This window comes from Natator depressus, chromosome 8 (assembly GCF_965152275.1).
Source record: "Natator depressus isolate rNatDep1 chromosome 8, rNatDep2.hap1, whole genome shotgun sequence".
Lineage (NCBI taxonomy): Eukaryota > Metazoa > Chordata > Testudines > Cheloniidae > Natator > Natator depressus.
This window is the reverse complement of record NC_134241.1, coordinates 86,080,574-86,107,275: the sequence shown is the minus strand read 5'-3', so window position 1 is coordinate 86,107,275 and position 26,702 is coordinate 86,080,574. Positions and strand designations below refer to the sequence as shown.

Genomic DNA, 26,702 nt, shown 5'->3' with positions numbered 1-26,702 from the left:
TGAGGAAATAGAAAGATACATCCTATATGGGAAGCTCACAACTGTAACCGAGGCAGGGGAGATTGGAGCCAAATTGGTGGAGGTGGCAGAAAAGAAAAAAACTAGTAGCAGTTGGGGTGAATATCAGAAGAGGCAAACCGGAACAAAACGGGTAGAGGGAGGAGAGAGGAACAATCCTGGTCGCAGCTGGAGCGGAGACCAGAAGGGACAACCTCTGACCTCACCCTACTACCGGGGACAGCCCAAAGCCCCAACTACACACCAAGGAACACTCCAGACACCTTATCATCCTGCCAAACCATTCTCCACCAATACACCTCGCCCCAGTGACCCATCAGCTGGACGATGTTTTAAATGTAACAAGACGGGGCATGTAAAGGCCAACTGCCCCAAGAACCCCAACAGATTACAGTTCATTGCCCCGGAATCACACCAGAGGTCCTCAGGCCCAGATGCCTCCCCAGATATCCTTGGAGTGGAGGGAAACTGTGAGTGTGGGCGGGAAGAAGGTCACCGCGTGGAAGGACACTGGAGCACAAGTGTCGGCTAGCCATGCTTCCTTAGTGGACCCCAATTTAATCGACCCAGAGATCCGAGTGACGATTCAACCCTTCAAGTCAAACTCTTTTGACTAGCCTACAGTCAAGTTGCTGGTCCAGGACAAGGGCTGGTCAGGAACATGGACTTTTGCAGTCTATGATGATTATCCCATCCCCATGCTGTTGGGGGAAGACTTGGCCAATCATGTGAAGCTAGCCAAGAGGGTGGGAATGGTCACCCGCAGCCAGGCTAAGCAAGCCGTCCCACCTAGCTCTGTTCTGGAAATTTCTACCAGGACCCATCAGAGGTGATGAACCCGGACCCCAAGCCAACGTCTGCAACAGCAGTAGTGGATACAGTCCCAGAGACCCAGACAGAGCCAGTCCCAGAACCGGAACCGGCAGCAGCCGATAACCTTACACAAGAGGCTCAGTCGGAACCTGAACCCCAACATAGTGCACCAGCAGAGAGCTGTTCACAGTCAACAGAAACAGCCCTATCACCTGCATTGCTTCCAGGGGGACCAAGCCTAGGTCCACAATCCAATGAGGAACTGATGTCTCCAGCATCAAGGGAACAGTTTGAGACCGAATAGGAAGCAGATGAAAGCCTCTGAGGAGCTTAGACGGCGGTACGGAGCAACCCACCGCCTCTCAGCTCTTCTAATCGATCCAGGTTTGTTGTAGAAAGAGGACTTTTATACAAGGAAACTCTTTCTGGTGGACACCAGGAAGACTGGCATCCTCAGAGACAGTTGGTGGTTCCAACTAAGTACCGGGTAAAGCTCTTGAGCTTAGCCCACGATCATCCTAGTGGCCATGCTGGGGTGAACAGGACCAAAGACCATTTGGGGAGGTCATTCCACTGGGAGGGAATGGGCAAGGATGTTTCTATCTACGTCCGGTCTTGTGAGGTATGCCAAAGAGTGGGAAAACCCCAAGACCAGGTCAAAGCTCCTCTCCAGCCACTCCCCATCATTGAGGTTCCATTTCAGCAAGTAGCTGTGGATATTCTGGGTCCTTTTCTGAAAAAGACACCCAGAGGAAAGCAGTACATCCTGACTTTCATGGATTTTGCCACCCGATGGCCGGAAGCAGTAGCTCTAAGCAACACCAGGGCTAAAAGTGTGTGCCAGGCACTAACAGACATTTTTGCCAGGGTAGGTTGGCCCTCCAACATCCTCACAGATGCAGGAACTAATTTCCTGGCAGGAACTATGGAAAGCCTTTGGGAAGCTCATGGGGTGAATCACTTGGTTGCCACCCCTTACCATCATCAAACAAATGGCCTGGTGGAGAAATTTAATGGAACTTTGGGGGCCATGATACGTAAATTTGTAAATGAGCACTCCAGTGATTGGGACCTAGTGTTGTAGCAGTTGCTCTTTGCCTACAGAGCTGTACCACATCCCAGTTTAGGGTTTTCACCATCTGAACTTGTATATGGCCGCGAAGTTAAGGGACCATTACAACTGGTGAAGCAGCAATGGGAGGGGTTTACACCTTCTCCAGGAACTAACATTCTGGACTTTGTAACCAACCTACAAAACATCCTCCGAACCTCTTTAGCCCTTGCTAAATAAAAGCTACAGGATGCTCAAAAAGAGCAAAAAGCCTGGTATGATAAACAAGCAAGAGAGTGTTCCTTTAAAGTAGGGGACCAGGTCATGGTCTTGAAGGCGCTCCAGGCCAATAAAATGGAAGCATCGTGGGAAGGGCCATTCACGGTCCAGGAGCACCTGGGAGCTGTTCATTATCTCATAGCATTCCCCACCTCCAACCGAAAGCCTAAGGTGTACCATATTAATTCTCTAAAGCCCTTTTATTCCAGAGAATTAAAGGTTTGCCACTTTACAGCCCAGGGAGGAGATGACGCTGAGTGGCCTGAAGGTGTCGACTACGAAGGGAAAAGTGATGGTGGCGTGGAAGAGGTGAACCCCTCCATGATCCTTGGGTGTATGCAGCGACAGCAGATCAGGGAGCTGTGCACTAGCTACGCGCCAACTTTCTCAGCCACCCCAGGACTGACTGAATGGACATACCACTCCATTGACACAGGCAATGCTCACCCAATTAAAGCCCAACCTTACCGGGTGTCTCCTCAAGCTAAAACTGCTATAGAACGGGAGATCCAGGATATGCTACAGATGGGTGTAATCCGCCCCTCAGGCAGTGCATGGGCATCTCCAGTGGTTCTAGTTCCCAAACCAGATGGGGAGATACGTTTTTGCCTGGACTACCGTAAGCTAAATGCTGTGACTCGCCCAGACAACTATCCAATGCCACACACAGATGAACTATTGGAGAAACTGGGACGGGCCCAGTTCATCTCTACCTTGGACTTAACCAAGGGGTACTGGCAGGTACCGCTAGATGAATCCACCAAGGAAAGGTCAGCCTTCATCACACATGTCGGGCTGTATGAATTTAATGTGCTCCCTTTCAGGCTGCGGAATGCACCCACCACCTTCCAAAGACTTGTAGATGGTCTCCTAGCGGGATTGGGAGAATATGCAGTCGCCTACCTTGACGATGTGGCCATATTTTCGGATTCCTGGCAGAACACCTGGAACATCTACAAAAAGTCTTTGACCGCATTAGGGAGGCAGGACTAACTGTTACGGCTAAGAAGTATCAAATAGGCCTCAACAGAGTGACTTACTTTGGACACCAGGTGGGTCAAGGAACTATCAACCCCCTACAGGCCAAAGTGGATGCTATCCAAAAGTGGCCTGTCCCAAAGTCAAAGAAACAGGTCCAATCCTTCTTAGGCTTGGCCGGATATCACAGGCGATTTGTACTGCAATACAGCCAAATCGCCGCCCCACTGACAGACCTAACCAAAAAGAAACAGCCAAATGCCGTTCAGTGGACCGAAGAGTGTCAGAAGGCCTTTAACCAGCTTAAAGCGACACTCATGTCTAACCCTGTGCTAAGGGCCCCAGACTTTGACAAACCGTTCCTAGTAACTACAGATGCATCCCAGCATGGCGTGGGAGCAGTTTTAATGCAGGAAGGACCGGATCAAGAATTCCATCCTGTAGTGTTTCTCAGCAAGAAGTTGTCTGAGAGGGAAAGCAACTGGTCAGTCAGTGAAAAAGAATGTTACGCCATTGTCTACGCTCTGGAAAAGCTACGCCCATACGTTTGGGGACGGCGTTTCCACCTGCAAACTGACCATGCTGCGCTACAGTGGCTTCATACTGCCATAGGAAATAACAAAAAACTTATTCGGTGGAGTTTAGCTCTCCAAGATTTTGAATTCGACATCCAACACATCTCAGGAACTTCTAACAAAGTGGCAGATTTTCTCTCCCGTGAAAGTTTCCCAGAATCAACTGGTTAAAATCGTCCTTGAGATGTGGAAAATATTGTTAGTCTTTATACACTTGGTAGTATATTTAGAGGTGCATGTGTCTTATTTACTCTGTTTTCTCTTAGAGCTCCAGGAAGAAATCACAGCCAGCGTTTCACCCTATCTGTGATTTGGGGGCAGGGGTGTGTGTGTCATAAATATAAATGGAAGGGTAACCACCTTTCTGTATACAGAACTATAAAATCCCTCCTGGCCAGAGGCAAAACCCTTTCACCTGTGAAGGGTTAAGAAGCTAAGATAACCTCGCTGGCACCTGACCAAAATGACCAATGAGGAGACAAGATACTTTCAAAGCTGGAGCGGGGGGAACAAAGGGTCTGTCTGTCTGTGTGATGCTTTTGCTGGGACCAGGTCAGGAATGCAGGTCAGAACTTCTGTTAAGTTAGTAAGTAATCTAGTAATCTAGAAATGCGTTAGATTTCCTTTTGTTAAATGGCTGGTAAAATAGGTTGTGCTGAATGGAATGTATATTCCTGTTTTTGTGTCTTTTTGTAACTTAAGGTTTTGCCTAGAGGGATTCTCTATGTTTTGAATCTGATTACCTTGTAAGGTATTTACCATCCTGATTTTACAGAGGTGATTCTTTTACTTTTTCTTTAATTAAAATTCTTCTTTTAAGAACTTCATTGTTCTTAAGATCCAAGGGTTTGGGTCTGTGTTCACTTAGTAATTGGTGAGGATTTTTATTAAGCCTTCCCCAGGAAAGGGGGTGTAGGGCTTGGGGAAATATTTTGGGGGGAAGACGTCTCCAAGTGGGCTCTTTCCCTGTTCTTTGTTTAACACACTTGGTGGTGGTAGCATAGGGTTCAAGGACAAGGCAAAGTTTGTACCTTGAGGAAGTTTTTAACCTAAGCTGGTAAGAATAAGCTTAGGGGATCTTTCATACAGGTCCCCACATCTGTACCCTAGAGTTCAGAGTGGGGAAGGAACCTTGACAATATGCATTCTTTTTTTATAGAAAACTGATATAGAGCTGATATTTCTGTGTTAAAAGCATTTTTCCCCTCTACTGTTTTTACTGCTGCAATGTGGATCAAATGAATGCTTGTAGGGATTTTTAGAATATACTGTATTGTCTGCTAGAATTTAATACCACATCTGCATGCAGTAGGATTTTTAAAGAACAAGTTTGTTCAAGCAATACAGTTTTTCAGGATATGAATAGTGTGTCTTCTGTAAGAGAGCCTGACAATGTGCTCTACCTATACAATTTTAAAAAATTAACATAAAACAGTTAGCATTTTGCTAAATCATATTCCTTTTGAAGTTATCTGTTTTTTAAACATTTTCCAGATATTTAACCTGAGTTTAATAAGCAGTAGTGAAAACAAATAGGTACCTAAATTATGGAGTTCATTCAGATGCTTGCTTTGGTGGAGATTTTATTTTATTTTTATCTTTCTTTTTAGGTAGGTATTTATGGTAAGTATAGTGATTGTATACCCATCATATGAAATGTGATATTTGAATATTTTTATATTATAGCATTTTAATTTACATAAAGGTGGCCAGAGCTTGGACTGGGCATTTATTTAAAAGCTCTAAATCCAAATACGTTCTTGTTGATAGAACATAGATTTTTTTTTCTGATTCATTAGATACAGAACTGCTGCACACCAGAATGAAGTTAGAGAACCTCTGAACAAATAGCAAAATGTTGCAAGTGGATCTCACTTGTGAGCCACAGGAAACTCACTCTGTAGCTTAGTATGGTGGGCAGAGCATTCCCACACTCCTCATTCTAGTAAAGCCCTGTTCAGCAAACCCTGCTTTACTTCAGGCAGCGTTCTTAGGTCTGTTCTGTCCTGAAGACTTCATTATAAAGCTCTCTTGAATAGCTCATTATACTTCTCCAAAAATATATAGATTTAAGTTGACAGGTTTCAGAGTAGCAGCCGTGTTAGTCTGTATCCGCAAAAAGAACAGGAAGCTTATGCTCAAATAAATTTGTTAGTCTCTAAGGTGCCACAAGTACTCCTGTTCTTTTTATAGATTTAAGTGTATTCTGACTCAATACCAAATATGTTAAGGCCTGTAGAACTGCTTTAGTCTCTACTCTGTATAATTAGAGCTAACAAGTACCCACTCCAGCCTGTATTTGTTTTTTGCAGGATCTTTCAAAAATAACTTAATTAACTGTTGGTATGACATTCAAAAAAATTCTAAATTCTGCAACATTACAACAGTAAGCAATGAAAGCTGAATTTTGGCTTGAAATAGCTTACCTGATGGAGGGTCACTGGATTTATGTGATGTGCATTGGTGTATAGCAATAGAAGGTTTCATGAATCCTATGAGACAGTCTATGAGCAGTAATATTGAAAGCCAGGTAGATCTGAAGATGATAGAAATTATATTGGACACTATCCAGATGGTTCATGCACTAGTTGGCACTTTGGTGGCTTTTTGCAGTGTGCATTTTTTAAAAAAGAATCCTGTCATTAAGATATTATCTCAGTGATTGAATTGTTCAGAATTGAAAGGAATCCTCTGGTCTTTTGCCAACTTCTGTTAAATATAGTTTCTCAAGAAGCCTTAATTAGATTTCAAAAGAGAGATACTGCAGCTCTAAGAGGTGGATTTGCAGAACACTAGGGTAGACAGCTAATACTGCTATATCATTTTTGAATGATTGTGCTTGTTAAATTTAGGGGCCTGGCAGTATTAGAGGTGAAGTAATTTTCTTCCATAGAATGAGCATTGTACCTATAACTTCAAACTGTGCTTCCTTTTTCTGACTCATTCATTATTTTAGACAGTTTCCTGCTGGGTCTTTCTCAAAAAGTGGTAGCCATGGCACACACTGGAACATATTATTGTAATATAAAAATCAACAATGAGAAGGCGAGAACTGACTCTCTCCGGAGCCGGATGTTATAATGACATAGAGAGCAGTCTGTCACCTGTTTGATACTTGCCTTAATAGGACTGCCACAAAGCAGTTGGTGCCAAAAAGGTGGTGGTGGTGGTGGTGGTTAGTCACTATCAGCCTAGACTCAAAGAGATATTTAGGGTTCAGCCCTGTGAGATGCTGAACAGTGTGGCCCCAATCCAAACATTTAAACATGTGTTTAACATTAAGAACTCTGAATAGTCCCAATGGTTTCCCTTTGCTTAAGTGCTTTGCTGGATTGAGCCTATAGAGAGAAAAATCACTCATCTCTAGAGATGTGTGTCATTCATGACCCAGAGATATTATTTGCACACATGCTGGCTGAAAATGACACAATGAGAGCAGAAAACTAACTAACTTGTCAGATGGGAAGGATGGTATCAGAGGGGCTGGCCCTTTATGGAGAGTTAGAGGGAGACAGGGAGATGAGGCTAGGTTGGGTCTCCAGTCTTGTTTCACTACTTCTTCCTGGGTGGCTCTGTCAGTCAGAGCTGCTGTATCTTGTTTACTGAGTCTGGTTCCCTTTCTCCACCCAGGATGGCAAAATATATCTGCAGTAGTGACCTGGAGTTGGGACTTTCTAGCATGGAACTAAGTGGTACTGTGCTAAAGAAGCAATTGGGTAGAGCGTTTCCAATTTCAGGAAACACTGTTTTTAGCAGGTCTCAGTTCACATACACAATATGGTGGAAATACTTGAGCAAAGGAAAACTTTTGTATTTTGTAGCACATGCACTGCACTGTTGAATGCAAACTATTGTAAGAAAGTATTCTGATGTAACTCATGTAATGAATATCATTTGAGTGACTTCCAGAATGCATGTCATATAAATCCTGGCAATTACTACAACAAACATAAGTACATGGAACAGCTACCTTGTTCACTGTTGTTCTTATCACAAAATCAAACAAACTGATGATTGCTTATCAACAAAGTTGTTGTTTTATTATACGATGAGACTCAAACTGCACTTCTGGCACACCCAAAAGACACACTGATTGCAGGGAGCATTTTTGGTGTGCAAAAAATGTAGATTGAGGCCTGATACCTACCTTCCTTAATGCAAATTACACGTCAATGTGAGGTAATTTTTAAAAATATCCAGGTGATATTCAGTACCAAATCATCACCACTCTCCTAGTATTCTTTGGTGCTTTAAACAATATACATTTTTTTAAAAATGATAGATGAAGTCAAGAAAATACTTGAGGAAAAATGCATCTGTCGGAAAGACTGGAAAGCATTAATTTCCCTTCATTTATCTCATCTGTAGCTATCCTTCTGGTGGATCTACACAGTCAAAGTAAAGTAGGAAAAACTGCAACAAGTGAAAGGGGGGAAACAATGCAGAAAAGTAATAACTAAATCATGGTGTGAGAGGACTTCTTTAAGTTACAGGCTTCTTCCAGCATCTAGTATCTTATCAGGTGATATTTTGTTATCCATTCCATCCTTCCCCAACTTTAGGATGATTGATCAAATATGTGGTTAAAATGACATAATGAAACCGAGGACTTCTTAAGGTGTGGGCTACTTTTCTCTCAAGTACAGGTAGAGTATGTGTTGGGCATAGCCCCATGGCTTCCAGGGAACACAGCAGACGCATAAAGGTCCATTGCCTTCATACTCTACACACCCAGGGAGAATATGAGTGGAGCCTCAGTGAGTGATGAGGTTATTGGAACCCTAACTAAATTCATATGATAAGCTGCTGTGACCAAACTCTGAACAATGAAAATTAGACTTCTGAATTACACATCTGTTTTACCCTGTTGTCAAGTATCACTTTGACTGTGTTCCCTCTGTTATCACAAACTTCATTCCTGATTGTTAACAAGAGGGAAAGAGGTTGAAAATGTATATGTCAGATGGTACCTTTTAACTAAAATTACATTGCTTATTAAGGTTTCAGTGGCACCCCTTGTGTGGCTCTTGAAATTTACTGTTTGCAGGATAGTGTTTGTAATATTCCCAATTTCTAGGTCTAAGTAGGGACAGGGGAGTTGTGCTAAATCAGCACATCACCTGGCAGACCCTAGCTGGTTGTGGGCAGCTTCCAAGGTGGCATCCTTTCCACTATACTTTCTACTATAAGGGTCCTCTATCAGGTCTATGCCTATTCCTGCCAGGAAAGACCTTGAATGAACTAGGCCAACATGTTTGAGTATTACCTTTGCAAAATATTGCTCTTTGTCTGGTTTGAAGGACAGGTTGACAGATACAAAACTTGTAACAAAATAGCTGGCAAAGCTTTCAGCTGTTCTCCTCACAATTCACTTCATTAATCACCGTATAGCTCATGGAAGGGTGATGTGCTTCAGTCCTTCAACCTATTGAGGTCAGGTAGTTACAGGAAAGTGCTGAAAACCAGTTGGGCCCCGGGTGTAGATTAGCTGCTGCAGGCATTACATTTCTCAGAGTCTGAAGGCTGGAAGAGTTTTTTAAATAATTTAGTTCGGTAAAAATAATTTTAAAGAAATATTGAAAGGTCCAGATCTGCAACTGTTGCTCACTTATAACTGTCATTGACTTTAGTGTTATGATTGTACCCATGAGTGTGAGCACTGTTCACCTGAGTGAAGGTCACATTCTTAGACCTCACTTTTCTCTTATTTATATTTTAAACCTTAAATCTCTTACACTACAATCATAGCTAGATTGACATGGGTGAGGCACTTCTGAAGCATGCAAGTGGGGATTCTCATCTCCACTACAGCCTTTTACATTGCTATGTGCTTTTAGAGGTACAGCACAACAATGATACAGGGCAGATATTGAGATAATTTACTTTTTCATAAAGGGAGCATGTTAGTATTTAGTACAGTTTTGTATTAAAGACTTGGCATGAAAACCTTGAAGTACTTTAAGTTCAATAGCCAAATACTCTTAAAATGACTTATTTCTGTTTGCTTTTGTATTAATTTTTGCTATACAATTGGCTATTCCATATTGTGTTTCAAAACAATCTCGGAAGATAATCTGTCAAAATTTGAAAGATAAGCATACTTACAAAGAATACATCTTCTACTTTAATGGCTAATTATAACAGGCTTTGTTGAATTTGGATCAGTGTTTGGCTCTCTCCACTAACCAGCTTTTTGTATCAGAGTTTGTGTCAGTGACATCAGCTGAAACTTTTTTTCAGTAGAGTATAAAGGTACTTTCTTCTCACCAAACAGTTTTTTTCCGCCTATCATCTTTTTTTGTGTGTATGTCCAGTGCCTAGCACACTGGGTCCATGATCCTTGACAGATGCCTCTAGTCTAGGCTTGTCCAGTGCCTAGCACACTGGGTCCCTGATCCTTGACAGATGCCTCTAGTCTAGGCATTTCTACACGACAAATAATAAATAACAATAATAATATATGGGACAGAATGGTATCCCTTTAAAAATACCTAGCTAGTTTTGCCTTAGATAAATAGATAGGATTACCTCATTATTACCAATACTTAACTATACTTAGGTGTATATGATTATTTATATTTTCAACCTTTTGTTCTGTGAGAATCTGAATAATTAATGTTACTTTTTCAGTATATGATTTGCAAATGTAGTAATCTGACACTATAAACTTGCAGAGATTTGAAACTGTTCATTTGTGTTGTCTTACTTTTTCAAAAAGTCTAACAATGTGTTTAAAATTTCAGTTTATCTCTATTAGAAGAATTTGACTGCAGCTGTAATGAACTGGAGTCCCTACCTTCTACCATTGGTTACCTTCATAGCCTGCGAACATTAGCTGTGGATGAGAACTTCCTGTCTGAATTGCCTAGAGAAGTGAGAAACTGATTCTGTTTTTAAATTATTAATTAGTATGTTTTACATGAAGGGCCTAACATTGCAGTCTTTACTCAGACAAAACACCCACTGAAGTTATGGCAGGTGTATGGAAGTTTTCCCTCACTTGGCAGAATGGGGTCATAAATGATCCAGATGGAAGGCCAAGTCCTATTTGCCTTAATCACTTGTTCCATTGGAATAGGTAATATCACTCACATGAGCAAGACAAGCAGGATTTGACCCTGTTCGTTTTTCTCATGTGTTACTAATGCTTGTATGCAGTGTTGTTGTAGCTGGGTTGGTTCCAGGATATTAGAGAGACAAGGTGGGTGAGTGAATATCTTTTATTAGACCAACTTCTGGGGGTGAGAGAGACAAGCTTTTGAGCTTACTCAGAGTTCTGCTTCAGCTCACCTCCATGTTAACTGAAAAAGAGTTCTGTGTAAGCTCAAAACCTTGTCTCTCAACAACAGAAGTTGGTCCAATAAAAGATGTTATCTTACCCACCTTGTCTCTCTTACATTTTGTTTGTCATTTTACATTGTAAACCGAGGGCTTATGCCCTTGACTGTTAATGTCAATATCAATGTAAAATAGGGAGACTAGAATTGGAAATGAGTATTTCATTAATGAACACATTATGATAATAGAAAGCATTTTAATCAAACTATGTGAAGAAATGTGATGTGTATACATACATCTTAATATAGCAGGAAGCTATTGAGAGCAAATAGGTTAAATTATAACTTTAAAAGCCAAGTAAAGGACCTGATTCTACTCCCACTGAAGTCATTTGGGCTCAAAGTATTATCTCAGAAGTACACAATAAGTAGTCATTGTCTCGTTCATTAATTTTAAAGACATAATTAGGCCACCTTCTCAGATAAGGAGAATTAGTGGTGAGAAACTTTGGCAAAGTGAGAATCCTAACTTCTTGTCTTTTATGCCCATAGATTGGAAGCTGTAAGAACGTAACAGTTATGTCCCTGCGCTCTAACAAGCTAGAATTTCTTCCTGATGAGATTGGTCAGATGCAGAAGTTGAGAGTGTTAAATCTGAGTGATAACAGGTATACTTTGCATAATTTAATCATCCCACCCTAGAAGTGTTTTGCTGAACAAGGATTTTAAATATTCAAAGTTTATGGCTGCTGAGGTGGTGTTCTTTCATCATTAAGCACCCTGTCTTGGTCCCATTGAACTCCAAATCAAAACTACATTGCGGCCAATGGATTCACAAAAGTAAAATCCTGATACCACTCGTGTCTCCTACTATTATCATGTGAAAATGTGACCACTTATGTTCATGAAGGTTTTGCTTCATGAAAAAGTTTATGTAAGCCGTATGATGGTATATATTATGATCTTGTTTAAAAGATGGTCACATACTGGTGTATGGTATGTCTTTAGGTGCAAGCACAATAGCATGTAAACATCCAGGGGGAAATCCTGGCTCCATTGAAGTCAATGGCAAAACACCAAAAATAAGGCATTTTAATATGGCCACATGTAAGTGTATACATCTAGGAACAAAGAATGCATAGTATACTTAGTCTCCCAACCTATATCCTGGGAAGCAGGAACTCTGAAAAAGACTTACATTCCTTGTAAGTATGAACAGGGGAATATCAAGTAGGACTAGAGAGATTATATTATCTATGTATTTGGCTTTGGTGTGACTGCTAATACAATATTGTACCAGTTCTTGTGTCCACAATTCAAGAAGGATGTTGATAAATCAGTGAGGATTCAGAGAAGAGCCACAGGAATGATTAAAGGATAGGAAAACGTGCCTTCTAGTGACAGACTCCAGGAACTCAATTGGTTTAGCTTAACCAAGAGAAGGTTAAGGGGTGACTTTAGAGACAAATCAAATATATACATGGGGAACAAAACTTTGATGATGGGCTTTTCAATTTAAAAGACAAAGGTATAACAAGATCCAGTAGCTGGAAGTTGAGCTAGACAAATTCATATTAAAAATAATGTGCACATTTTTAATGGTGAGGATAATAAACCACTGGAACAATTTGCCAGGATTTGTGGTGGATTTTCCATCACTGGATATCTTAAAATCAAGATTGGATTTTGAAAATAGTGTGTGCTCTAGTTCAAACAGAATTATTTCAGGGAAGTCCTATCGCCTGTGTTATACACATGATCAGACTAGATGATAACAGTCTCTTTTGACTTTATAATCTATTAACCTAAGGCCAAACCCTTTTCTTCACATACCTAGTCCCATTGACGTAAATATGGCTATTTGCATGAATGAGATGAGAATTATTTTACTCCACATATAAACATTGGGAAAGACTGTTTTATCAAAAAAATTCATTCATACACGTACTTCAAGAATAACTTAGATATGACCCTTTTCAGCAAAATAAAAAGAGATACAGGTTTGTTCAGTAGTGTGGCACATGGTACATGGAGCCAATATTGTCACCAATGATTATCTTCTGAAATCAGTCAGAATTTTGGGAAGGACTTTGCACATCTATGATTGGGGGCCATTAACAGAAATTAGTTCACCAACACATTATAAATCCTTAACACAGAAATATCCTATGGTACACTTGATAACAATTATCCACTCATTGGAACATTTTCTTAAAGTCAGTTAGATGTCATAGGACCTGATTTTTTGCTCTGACAGCAGAAAAAATCTGGAGTAACTTCACTGAAGTCAAGGTAGTTACACCAGTGTAAACCTGGTATGAGAGCAGAATCAGGCTCATAATAGGATGATAGAACTAGTTCAGAGAAATTAGGAGCTAGAGCAAACTTAGATCTTTTCTGAGATTTGAAAAACTGTGGTGTGCGTTTATTGCTTTTTTGTTTTTTTAAATTTTCACATCTTGGTGGTCACTGATTTCAGTAGTGACTGAATGTGGAATTACTGAAATACTGTGAACAACACTTTTTTATCATGGCACTTCGAACTTGGGTGAAATTAGGAATTACTGAAAAATCCTGATCTCACACGATTTCCAGACCAAACTGTTAGGATAAATTTCAGATAAGTATTCTGATGTTCTGGTTCTTAGCCAAAACTTAGACTTACAGATTTTCCCCATCACTAATCATGAAATTATGTAAAATATTAATCATATGTAAAAGTATTGTTGGCATCCTTCCATTATCATACAAACAAGTAACACATGCTTAGTTCTATATTCTTATTGTGGAAAATCATCACCTTCCCAGATGTTGAGTCACAAACAGCAATCATCCCTGTTCTGTGGGCCTGACTGCTGAAGCCTTCCTTGTGATACTTCCTTTGTCAAATAGGACACAACACTCAGTAGTTTTAATTCTCACTCTTTTTTAGATACCTTGGTCATTATTTGGGTACTTATTTGGGTACTCACCAAATTATTATTTGTGTTCTCACCAAAAATAAGTACAGAGGTTTATGAATTTAGAAAATGGTCCCGGGTGTATTAAGAGCTCTACAGAGTTTAACTTTTCTTACAATAGAATCCTCCAGCTAATATTCCATATAAAATGTTTCACATACTATGAGGTTAGCGTCTTTGGGGAAGAGGTACAAACAAAGTTTGGAGAAATGTAAGTATAGGGTTTGTTGTTTGTGTTTGTTTATTTGGAACATGGTAAAATCTGAATCCAGTATTGAACACACAATATTCAATGGGTGATCCTGCTGAACAAAAGAGAAATGACCCATCAAGAAAGAAAAATTCAGGCTGTTTCTGTCCACAGACTTAGAATAAAATGCCAAAATGAACATTTCCCTCCCCCCCTCCAGAAAATATTTTTTTGCCCTCATTCCATGCTGTATTCCATTTAGTACTGTTTACATTATTAGAGGACTGTTATACAAGGCACTGGTGAGACCTCATCTGGAATATTGTGTGCAGTTCTGGTCTCCCATGTTTAAGAAGGATGAATTCAAACTGGAACATGTACGGAGAAGGGCTACTAGGATGATCCGAGGAATGGAAAACCTGTCTTATGAAAGGAAACTCAAAGAGCTTGGCTTGTTTAGCCTAACCAAAAGAAGGCTGAGGGGAGATATGATTGCTCTCTATAAATATATCAGAGAGATAAATACCAGGGAGGGAGAGGAATTATTTAAGCTCGGTACCAAAGTGGACAGAAGAACAAATGGATATAAACTGGTCACCAGGAAGTTTAGACTTGAAATTAGATGAAGGTTTCTAACCATCAGAGGAGTGAAGTTCTGGAACAGCCTTCCAAGAGAGCAGTGGGGGCAAAAGAGATATCTGGCTTCAAGACTAAGCTTGATAAGTTTATGGAGGAGATGGTATGATGGGATAGCCTAATTTTGGCAATTAATTGATCTTTGACTATTGGTGGTATATATGCCCAATGGCCTGTGATGGGATGTTAGATGGGGTGGAATCTGAGTTACTACAGAGAATTCTTTCCTGGGTGTCTGGCTGGTGAGTCTTGCCCACATGATCAGGGTTTAGCTGATCGCCACATTCGGGGTCGGGAAGGAATTTTCCTTCAGGGCAGATTGGCAGAGGCCCTGGTGGTGTTTCACCTTCCTTTGCAGCGTGGGGCACGGGTCACTTGCTGGAGGATTCTCTGCACCTTGAAGTCTTTAAACCACAATTTAAGGACTTCAATAACTCAGACATAGGTTAGGGGTTTGTTACAGGAGTGGGTGGGTGAGATACTGTGGCTTGCTTTGTGCAGGCAGTCAGACTAGACAATCATAATGGTCCCTTCTGACCTTAAAGTCTATAATTCTAGGATGCCCAGGGACATTTTCCATATTTTGGAAGACAAATGCATTATCAGAATTTGTCCTAGATTTTTTTTAATTTTGCCATGCTAATTTGAATTAATTACTGAGGATTGCGAATGGGATATTATATATTACAGATAAGGTATCAGTTCAGAGCCAGCCATGCAGTGTAAGGAAATAAAGGCTAAACTACCCTTTTAATCCTAAAGGCAGACTCTCCAAGTCACAGAGGAGACACCTTCGTAGGCAAGAGTAGAGAAGGTGGCACAGCAGCTATCCACAGCTGATCTGTGAATAAATGAGGGAATCCAATAAATTGACTAAAACCAAAAGAGACATTACTGCTTTCCCTGGACAAGATGTCAGTTAACTAGCTCCTAAAGTGTTACAGATTTTAAAATAACTTTACACTTAACGCAGCTTGAGCTTTTAAAAATTGATCCAGGTTAAATCTGTAGACCAACACAGACTCATTGTTGAAGTGATCTGGCTCATATTGTCAGAAAATATGGGTAGTACTGAACTGAAGCTAAAATAGCTTCCCAACTCTTTTCTAGACATAGGCAAATTTGATGTTAGTTGGCTCTTTATAGTACATCTCAGTTTATAACTAGAATGTAATCTAATAATAATGATAGAAAGGAATAGCTTCAAAGTCTTTATCTCAGCTTAGTCGCTGATATGTAATTTATGACAGGATATGGAATCATTTCTTACTGACAGTTTGGGACCTAGGAATATATTTGGAAAGGTTTTTTTCCTTTTAAAGAACTTCAGGGGAAATTCTACTTTTCCTTATCTTCTGTCAGTCAGGAGAACACTTTTTATATGAAAATTAAACATTAGAAAAGGGAACACATTGTTCCATACCTGTCAGGGCTGTTCGCAAGTTACTGTAAATAGTGGTTTTATTGAATAGCCAGCTGGGGAGTTAGCATGCTATCAAAGTATTGTTTCATGACTTCCTGTTTTTTATTTAAAATATTTCAATTTTTATATCTATCAATGTCTGCTGTGATTTTCACATTTATATATTGTTCTGTTTAAATGAATGTAAATACAGACAATCTGAATGGCACTAATATGCTGTTTTAAAAATTCAGTTATCACTTGTGTTAATCTCTTTAAAGAAGTTAGTTTTTCCAAGAGATTGTAATTTTAATTATTGGTGATTTAAAGCTTGTACTTAAATCGAAATCCTGTAGCTCAAACAAGGAAGTAAGGTCAGCAGAAGGCTTTGAATGCATTGAAACTGGTATGATTCCTCTACTCAGAGTGGTAGAGAAGTGAAAGATGTGATGATCCCACACAGTACAAACCTGTGAACTCCAGCCTCCCTAACACCATGGGAAATGGCCACAGGAACTAGTGGGTGTGGAGCAGTCACACAGGAGCCTATGATTTCAGATTCCAACTCACTTCCACATCCCTGATAGCCACAGATGCTTATTTACTCAGGCCTAATGCATGCCAGGAAGAGATTTAGGCCCACAGTGGAAATGATTGCTTTGATACCATGTGTTCTTCTTTGAGTGCTGTCCCTGTGGGTGCTCCACTCTAGGTGACGGTGCGGCCCGGCGCCGTTGATCGGAGATCTTCAGTAGCAGTGCCTGGTCAGGACGCATGCGCTCAGTTGGTATCTCCCATCTCGTTGGAATCTTCCTGAGCGCATGCATCCCGCACACTCCTCAGTTCCTTCTCAACCATCCTCGGCTGAAGACAGGACTCGGGGCAGTGCTCATCTCTTCCCTGGTCACTGTAGGAAATAAGTAGAAAAAAATTGAAATAGTTAGTTAACCATTTCCCAGTTCTCCCTTTCCTTTAGCATAGTTCTTTAGTTTAAAAAAATTTTTTTTTCCCTCAAGTTAGTCTCTTGTTGAGACTTCCCTGGCCGCTCATACTTTTGCTATGCCACGGTCGGCCAGGCACTCACTCTGCATTAAAAACCTTGGTGAGACACACGTCCCTATGAAGTGTCTCCACTGCACCAACTTAAAAACTAGATCTTGTCATGACAGACTTGTGGCTAAAAATGCTTCTAGTTGAGAAAGCTCTGCAACTGCCTACAGAGAAGGGCAGTAAACCCTCTCCCTCATGCTCCCCTGCTAAGGCAGAACCGACCGGGAGCCTGGCTTCACACACTCATGCGTAGAGGCAAGAAGCTTTGCAGCTGCCTATGGAGAAGGGCAGTAAACCCTCTCCCTTCCCTCTCCGCCTTCTCCCCCCCCCGGCACACAGCTCGCCCCCACCCCCACCCCCAGCCCTGCCCGGCACACAGCTGAGTCCTACTCCCGTCTCCAGAGCGTGGCACACAGCCCCCTCTGGCCCAGCTCGCCCACGCCTCAGCCTGGCCAGCCCAGAGGACCCTGCCCCCCACTCCAGAGCTTGGCATTCAGCCTCCCCTCCCCCGCCCCCTCCAGCCCAGCCAGCCATTCCACGCTGCCCCTCCCCCCAGAGCCTGGCAGACACGGTCCCCCCCCCTCGAGCCCCCGTCACCAGCAGAGCTCCCCGGGCAGCACATGGAGCCCCCTCCCAGGCAGCCCGAGCCTCCCCCTCGCCCTACCCCCAGAGCCCGGGCACCCAGCACTCCTTCCCCACCTCCCACCTCACCTCCTCAGGTCCAGGGGAGCCAGGGCTGGGCATGGGGCTGGCACCTGCAGTGGGAGAGCGATCCCAAGCCCGCCCCCCCTTCGCCCGGCCGCCTCCCAACTGTGAGCTCATCGCCGCTCATCCCACCGGAGCCCTTTTTGGTGCTCCCAAATCTTGGAGCCCGAGGCCTCCTAGTTTGCCTAGTGGTTACACCGGCCCTGCCTGCGGGGCTCTAACAAATGTTTCAGGGCTCCTACGAAAGTGAAATTAAAATCATTCCAGGCTGCCAATCACACTCCATCCTCGAAGGACAACAACCTAGGGAGCAGCAACAAATTCCTGCATCAGCAGGATATCTCTGTGGTCCCTTAGCCTGACTCTCCACTCCTAGACACAGAGCACTCACTGTTTGAACAGCAGCTCTCACCACCTCATCTTATAGTGAGAACAACACAGCAGCAGGCAGAGTTCTCCCCGTCTGAGTCTCCCCGTCAACCGGAGCCATACATACCCCTAGACATAGCGCATCATAAGAATCAGCTGCAGAAGACGCCCTCATGCCTCCACCTCCACAAAACATGGACGACTTTAAGCAATTCCAGGAATTTTTCAAGAGACTGGCACTCAGCTAGCACATCCCTTTGAAGGAAGTCCAGGAGACACAACGTAGACTCTTCAAAATCCTCCAACCCTCAAAGATCACACTACCCATAAACAAAGCCCTCCTAGAACCAGCTGATACTCTCTGGCAGACCCCTGCCTCCATCCTCCCAACATGCAAGAAAGCTGAAAATAAATACTACATGCCTGCAAGGGACATCGATTTCTTAATTTCCCACCCACAACCCAATTCTCTGTGGTGAATGCAGCGATGCAGAGAGCAAAGCAGCCACACCACCAGCCCACTCCACAGGACAAGGACCTCAAACTCCGTGACCTCCTGGGCTGCAAGGTTTCTACCTCTTCTACTCTATAAGTTAGAATTGCAAATTATTCCGCCCACCTTGCAAGCTGTGATTATGACAACTACAACAGGCTCTTTGATTTTACCTCCCACATACCGGAGGACAGGAGAGCGGACTTCAAGTCAGTCCTTGTCGAGGATTAATTGGTGTCTAGGACGACACTACAAGTGCCCATGGACATGGCTGATACAGCAGCCCGCACCACTGCCACTGCAGTGGTGATGTGCATGTCTTCCTGGCTCTCGGCACCCCGTATCCCCAAAGATTTGCAGACCAAAGTAAGGATCTCCTCTTTGACAAAGATAAACTCTTTTCCAAAAAAACTGATGAAGTCCTTCACACTATGAAAGACTGTAGAGCCACTTTGCGCACATTGGGCATATACCCATTCATCCCCAGGACACCACGGTACTTCCCACCCATCAGGTAACAAACAAAAATTTTGAAGTGCTGGTCGGGGGTCTATGCAACCACCTCTTGACTCCGCCGCTTATTTGCCCATTTGGCTACCGCCTCCAGGCTTTCCGCCATGTTTGGCAACAGATCACGCAGGACTGCTGGGTCCTGGAAATAGTTCAGTCAGGTTACTCCATCCCTTTCTTATCTTCCCCGCCCACCCTTTCCCCTTCCCTGTCCCTCTTCAGGGATCCCTCTCATGAGCACCTTCACCGCATGGAGGTGGCTCATCGTCTCCACCTAGGTGCAGTTGAATATGTGCTGACGCAACATTGGGGAAAAGAGTTCTACTCCCACTGCTTTCTGACCCAAAAGAAAGGCGGGGGTTGAGACCTATTTTAGACCTACACCTAGTGGGCTAGTTTGTACATGTACAAAAATTCAAGATGGTCACATTGGGCACAATACCTGCGTTGGAACAAGGGGACTGGTTCACAGCCTTCAACCTACAAGACGACTATTTCCATATATCCATTCATCCAGCACACAGATGCTTCCTGCGATTCACACTCGGTCATGACCACTTTCAATACAGAGTACTTTCATTCGGTCTCTCCGCAGCACCTTGGGTATTCTCCAAGACCCTGGCTGTAGTTGTAGCCCACCTCCACAAACACGGGATTATACTTTTCACCTACTTAGATGACTGCCTTATCAAAGCCAGCTCTTACGACGAGACCTTAAAACTGACAAACTTTACCATCTACCTTTTCCACAGTCTAGGCTTGCGAATAAATTTCCAAAAATCCACCCTAATACCTACACAGCAGACAGAGTTCATTGGAGCTCACCTGGAATCGATTTAAACCAGAGCCTCGCTTCCACACAATAGATTCCTCACTATTATGTATCTCATATGCACAATCTCTGTTTGCCTCAGAATACCTGTCTTCAGCTTCTTGGTCACATGGCAGCCACCACCTTTGTGGTCAAATACACCAGGCTGCACATGAGATGCCTTCTGGGTTGGCTCAATTCCAACTACAAACCCAACAGACACAGTTTCTGCATAACACAGACTCTGCCACCGAACGTATTGACCTCCCTACATTGGTGGACAAAACCAGAGAACCTATGCACAGGTGTTCCCTTCCATCCACACTCCCCAGTACTCATGCTTACCACGGACGCTTCCCTGATATGTTGGGGAGTGCACCTAGGCGACCACAAGGCACAGAACTGCTGGTCCCTATCAAGACCTGTCTGCACATCAATCTCACACTCAGCGGACACTTCTCCGAGGAACACAAATAGGAATTACACCCCATGATACTCTGACAGTTCTTCTCCCACTCCATCAATAGACTTGTTTGCCACTCCTCAAAACCGCAAATGCCATCCATTTTGCTCCAGAGCGGGACTCAGAAACCCATCTCTAGGGGATGTTTTCCTCATTCCTTGGAACAGCTCCCTCAGGTACGCTTTTCCACCGATTCCACTGATACATAGGGTTCTAGGCAAGCTCACAGAGGACAAGGCCTGGGTCATACTTATTGCCTCAGCTTGGCCCAGATGGACATGGTATCCTTACCTGCTACGCATGTCCATCCATCCTCCCCGGTCTCTCCCTGACAGACCAGATCTCCTCTCCCAGAACCACAGTCGGCTTCTTCATCCGCAGCTCCGGAAACTCCATCTGACAGCGTGGTTCCTTCATGGTTTCAATCCCATGAATTAGCCTGCCTGGAACTGGTCCAACATATCCTCTTTAACAGTAGAAGGGACTCCACTCATAAGGCTTACCTGCAAAAATGGAAATACTTCTCCATCTGGTGCTTCCACAGACGCCTGACACCTCAGACTGCAACCCTCCCTGACACCTTAGAATGTCTTTTTGAACTAAAAGAGGAAGGGCTTTCACTCAGTTCTATCAGAGTACACCTCGCGGCCCTTACCACCTTCCATGACACTCTGGACGGCTATTCACTTTTCTCCCACCTCACCATTAAACTCTTCCTCACTGGCGTGCAACATCTCTACCCTAAGATTCATTCACCAGTAGCCTCCTGGAGTCTCAGCCTACTTCTCCACGCTCATCCCTGCTACACATGTCCATGTAAGTGGCTTCTTGGTTACCATAACATCAATGAGAAGGGTTAGTGAAATAAGCGCCCTGACGGCCTATCCTCCCTACACCATTTTCTCTAAAGACAAGGTAACTATGTGACCCCACCCCAAATTCCTCCCAAAGGTGGTGTCCACCTCCCACCTTAACGAGCCAATACACTTACCTGTATTCCATTCCAAGCCTCACACAACTCCACAGGAAATGGGGTTACATATCCCCAACGTCCGACGGGCTCTTGCATTCTATCTCTAAGCAAAGACTCTCCAGGTGGATCTCGGACTGCATCAGGTCCTGCTATCAGACCCAGAATGTTCAACCACCAGAGGGTGTTAGGACTCATTCTACTAGAGCAATGTCAACATCCATTGCCTTCCTTCACAACATACCTATTACAGACATATGCGAGGTGGCCACGTGGACGTCTGACCACACATTTGCCAAACATTATGCCATCACACGGGATACCACGGCAGACATCATAGTCGGCCATACGGTACTGTCTACCGTTGTCCCTCACGCAACTTCAAAATCCCACCAACCATAGTGGGTACTGCTTCACATTCACCTAGAGTGGAGCACCCACAGGGACAGCACTCGAAGAAGAAGAGAAAGTTATTCACCTTGCAGTAACTGAAGTTCTTTGAGATGTGTGTCCCTGTGGGTGCTCCACTCCCCGCCCTCATCCACTCTACTTTGGAGTATTAGTATGATTTCTCCACGGAAGAGAAGAAACTGAGGAGGGTGCGGGATATGCGCTCAGGAAGATTCCAACGAGATGGGAGATACCAACTGAGTGCGTGCGTCCTGACCAGGCACTGCTACCGAAGATCTCCGATCAACGGCGCCGGGACGCACCGTCACCTAGAGTGGAGCACCCACAGGGACACACATCTCAAAGAACTTCAGTTACTGCAAGGTGAGTAACTTTCTCATTTGCTTTTGAATTATATGTTAATTTAGTTTAGGTAACTCCTTCATAAATTATCCATGCACCAGTTCATCTTTCACCTAGGATAACTTAATATTGTGAATACATTTTTCCTTAACTATGTATTACACAAAAAAGCAATTATGTAAGTAATTTTCCAAACTGTCTAGTGAGAAATGTAAGCATTTAAGCATGAAAGATAAGCACTTTGTTGAATAGCACATTTATAGACTTTAGACTTCTTTGTGCAGTTGGTATACTTTCAGAATGTTCTCATCAGAAATGCTAGATAAATGGAGGCAAGGCAGATTAAACACTCTTTAAAATTTTAATGGGCATAGTGCACTTTTCTATCATCTATTCTGCTCAGCAGAGGACGCATATAGGGCCATATTTTTAGAGGTGAAAATCAGCATCGCTTCAATGAAATCAGTGGAGCTATGCTGATTTACAGCAGCTGGGGATACAACTATTGTCTGTCATCAGTAATCAGTCTACACCAATGCAATATATATATTGTGGTAAACCCAGGACAAACATCTACAAAAGGGGGGTAGTAATTAGTCCCAGGGGTTTAAAAGGCCCCTCCCTATCCACTGAGGAGAGAGAATCACAAGGCAATAAGGTTCAGCTGGAAAAGGGGTTGCTAGGGAACCAATTAGGTTCAGCTGACTCCAACTACTTGGGACCTTTTAAACCCTCCCCTGGGTGGTAGGAGGGGAAGAATGAGGGAGTGAGAGGAGCAGGGAAGTTGCCAGTAGGCTGTTTGCAGCAAGACACCAGATCTTCCCATTAGGGAGGCTGCACTCGCTCCCCAGAAGGGAAGGAAAACAAGCACAAGGGACTGACTGAGGAGAGGAGTAGCAGGACCCTGTGCCACCTATAAGGATTCTCCTTGCTCCAAACCTGAGTCTCCAAGGCTAAAAAGGACTGAGCCTACTGAGGCGAACAAGGTATTTTGCCACATGTGGTGTTAGCAGTGGGATGTGGTGAGTGAGTAAGGCTCTGTGGCAAGCCATCTCAGGGCAGGGTAAATCACACACACACACACACAAAATGGAGGATGTAGTGAAGGCATTGGTACAGGCCACTGCAGCCCAACAAGAGGCTACCAAGGTGTAGATGCTTGCCCAGCAAGAGTCAGTACGTGTCCAACAGGAGATGAACCAATTACTGGTGAACCAGGCGGCCCAAGATCGAGTCACTCTGAATGAAGTAGTGAACCAGTTAAAAGCCCTGACCACGCTGATGCACGGGACCCAGGGGATTCGGCCGCTGCAGGCAAGCAACTATGTACAGAAGATGACTACAGATGACGATATAGAGGCATATCTCCTCGCCTTCGAGAGGACGGCACCGCGGGAGGCCTGGCCTCAAGAACAGTGGGCAGGTATCCTGGCTCCATTTCTGTGTGGGGAGCCCCAGAAGGCCTATTTCGACATGACCACAGAGACAGCTATGGATTACCCCCAGCTGAAGGCGGAAATCCTGGCAAGGTCAGGTGTGACGTCAGCCATACAGGCCCAGCGCTTCCATGAGTGGAAATACCAGGACAGCAAACCACCAAGGTCCCAGCTATTTGATTTAATCCACCTCGCCCGGAAGTGGCTCCGCCCTGAGACCCAGGGGCCGGAGAAGATAGTGGAAATCCTTGTGTTGGACAGGTACATGAGGGGGTTGCCGCCGGACATACAGGGGTGGGTCCGCCAAAACGATCCCTCCTCCTATGATGAACTGGTTGCCCTCGTAGAGAGACAGCTAGCAGCCCAAGAACTTTCGCGGACCACCGGGGAAGGAAGGTGCCAGAATCGGAGACAAGTCTCTGCACCGAGGCCCCGGTTTTCCCTAACACCAGGCCGGACTATGGAGGGGAGGAAGGAGGCCGAAGAGCAGCCAGAGGTCCCAGAGAGACTTGAGGCTGGGGGAAGAAAGCCTCAGGGGATAAAGCCCAGTAGCCCGAAAAATCGGGGGCTGCCCCAAGCAGGGTACCGATGTTATGCATGTGGCAAATTGGGCCATATCTCTGCCCAATGCCCAAATCTAGAAGAGCCCATGCAATGCGAACTGGGAGATATAGGGGGACCATGTGATCTAATAAGTCTAGTAGGGGTTGCGATGGTCCCTCATAGATACACTAGACCCATTAAGATGAATGGTATAGAGACCACTGCGTTAGTAGACTCGGGAAGTGCAATCACGCTGGTCTCAGGAAAGCTGGTCGGGCAGGACCAACTATCCCGGGCCAAACACTCAGGAATATCCTGTGTGCATGGGGATGTCAGTTACTACCCGACCATCCCCGTAAAAATAGAAGTTCTCAGAAACCCCACTAAGGTGACGGTGGGAGTAGTTCCGAAACTGCCCTACCCAGTCCTTATCAGACGAGACTTCCTGGGGTTTGATAGTCTACTCCCTGGGGAGAAGGTGGAAGAAAATAATGAACCTGGGACCCAGGGGGTGGCCCAGATAGATAACCCCCACCCGGCCTTCCACGAATTTGGTCAGGATTTGTTCTCCCCGCCGGGAAAGCCCCGGAAGACTCGGAGGGAACGGAGGGCGGACAAAAGAAGGGGAATGAGGATCTTGACCCAGTACCAGAAATCTACGCTTGTAGGGGAAAGAGGTGGCTCAACAGACAGTGGGGCGGGGCAGGAGATCAATGACCCAATAGCTGGACTTTGTTCCCCAGGGGTTTTCCCTGGGGGGAGACAGAGCTAGATCCCCCTGAGTTTGGACAAATGGGGACCTCACTCGGGAATTTTGGTCAGGATCAGGCCAATGATCCAATATACAGCAATATTCGTAAAGAAGTAGTCGAGGTAAATGGGGTCCCCGTGGAGGGGAGAGTCAAGGGCCCAGGACCATATTATGTGATTAAGGGTGATCTGCTATACAGAGTAATCCAGGTCCAAGAGCAAGTCGTAGAACAACTCTTGGTCCCACAGAAGCATCAGAGGGGCGTGATGGATCTGGCCCACAGCCATCTGTTTGGTGGCCATCTAGAGGTAGATAAGACCCTTGATTGGATTCTGCAGAGGTTTTTTTGGCCCGGCATTTATGCGGCTGTCTGGCGATATTGTACCTCCTGTCCAGAATGTCAGTTACATGGGCCTCAAACACACCTAAGGGCCCCTTTGATACCTCTACCAATTATTGAAATCCCATTCGAGCGAATAGCTATGGATCTAGTAGGACCACTGGAGAAGTCAGCCCGGGGTCATCAGTACATTCTGGTAGTACTAGAGTATGCCACCCGATATCCTGAGGCCATACTCCTACAGAACACCATGTCCAAGACCATAGCCAAAGAATTAGTCCAGATTTTTTCCAGAGTAGGGATACCTAAAGAGATCCTGATGGACCAAGGGACCCCCTTTGTGTCTAAGTTAATGAAGGACCTTTGTGCAATGCTCCATATACGGACCCTCAGGATGTCAGTCTAACATCCCCAGACTGATGGTCTTGTCGAACGCTTCAGTAGAACATTGAAGAACATGCTAAGGAAAGTGGTTTGCTCAGTCACGATGGGAAAGATTGGGATGCCTTGCTGCCTTACTTGCTGTTTGCTGTACGGGAGGTTCCCCAAGCTTCCACTGGAATCTCCCCATTTGAACTGTTATATGGTCGCCACCCCCGGGGCATATTAGACATGGCCAAAGAGGGCTGGGAAGAACAGCCGAACACCGGGAGAAACATCGTTGAACGTGTATTGCAAATGAAAGACAGGATAGCCCAAGGGGCCCAACGGACATACTACAATCGCCAAGCAACGACCTGGAAGTTGCAGGTGGGAGACTGGGTAATGGTGCTCATACCCACAGCAGAGAGCAAGCTCCTGGCCAGGTGGCAGGGGCCATATGAGATAATAGAAGCCATAGGAGAAGTCGACTATAAGGTCCAACAGCCGGGTCACCAGAAGCTAGAGCAGATCTACCATATAAACCTGCTAAAACCATGGCAGGATAGAGAAGCGCATGTGGTTGCACTAGGGGCACCATCCCTTAAAAGCAACCAGCCCGACCAAGGGGGAATATCCCCGGAGTTGACTCCGGAGCAACGATCTGAAGTGATCAGCCTGATTAAACACAACCAGGATGTGTTCTCAGAAAAGCCAGGCAGGACTACTGAGGTTCACCATCACATCCTCACAGGGCCTGGAGTGAAGGTGAACGTCAAGCCATACCGGATCCCAGAGGCCAAAAGAGAGGAGATCAGGACAGAGGTCAGGAAAATGCTGGCCTTAGGAGCCATTGAAGAATCTCATAGCCAATGGTCAAGTCCAGTGGTTTTAGTGCCCAAGCCGGATGGCAGTGTGAGGTTCTGCAACGACTTCCGAAAGCTGAATGAGGTGTCCCAGTTTGATGCG

The 26,702-nt window shown here is 44.3% G+C and overlaps 1 protein-coding gene across 6 annotated transcripts in view; it reads left to right on the top strand.

Annotated features, from left to right (window-relative positions):
- The window catches only part of LRRC7 (leucine rich repeat containing 7), a 379,203-nt gene that overhangs the window by 249,074 nt on the left and 103,427 nt on the right, over nt 1–26,702 (top strand). For all 6 annotated transcript variants that reach the window (XM_074961545.1, XM_074961546.1, XM_074961548.1 and 3 more), the window contains 2 exons: nt 10,458–10,587; nt 11,544–11,659. In XM_074961545.1, the coding sequence (XP_074817646.1) occupies nt 10,458–10,587; nt 11,544–11,659 (246 nt within the window). The remainder of the gene's footprint in view (nt 1–10,457; nt 10,588–11,543; nt 11,660–26,702) is intronic.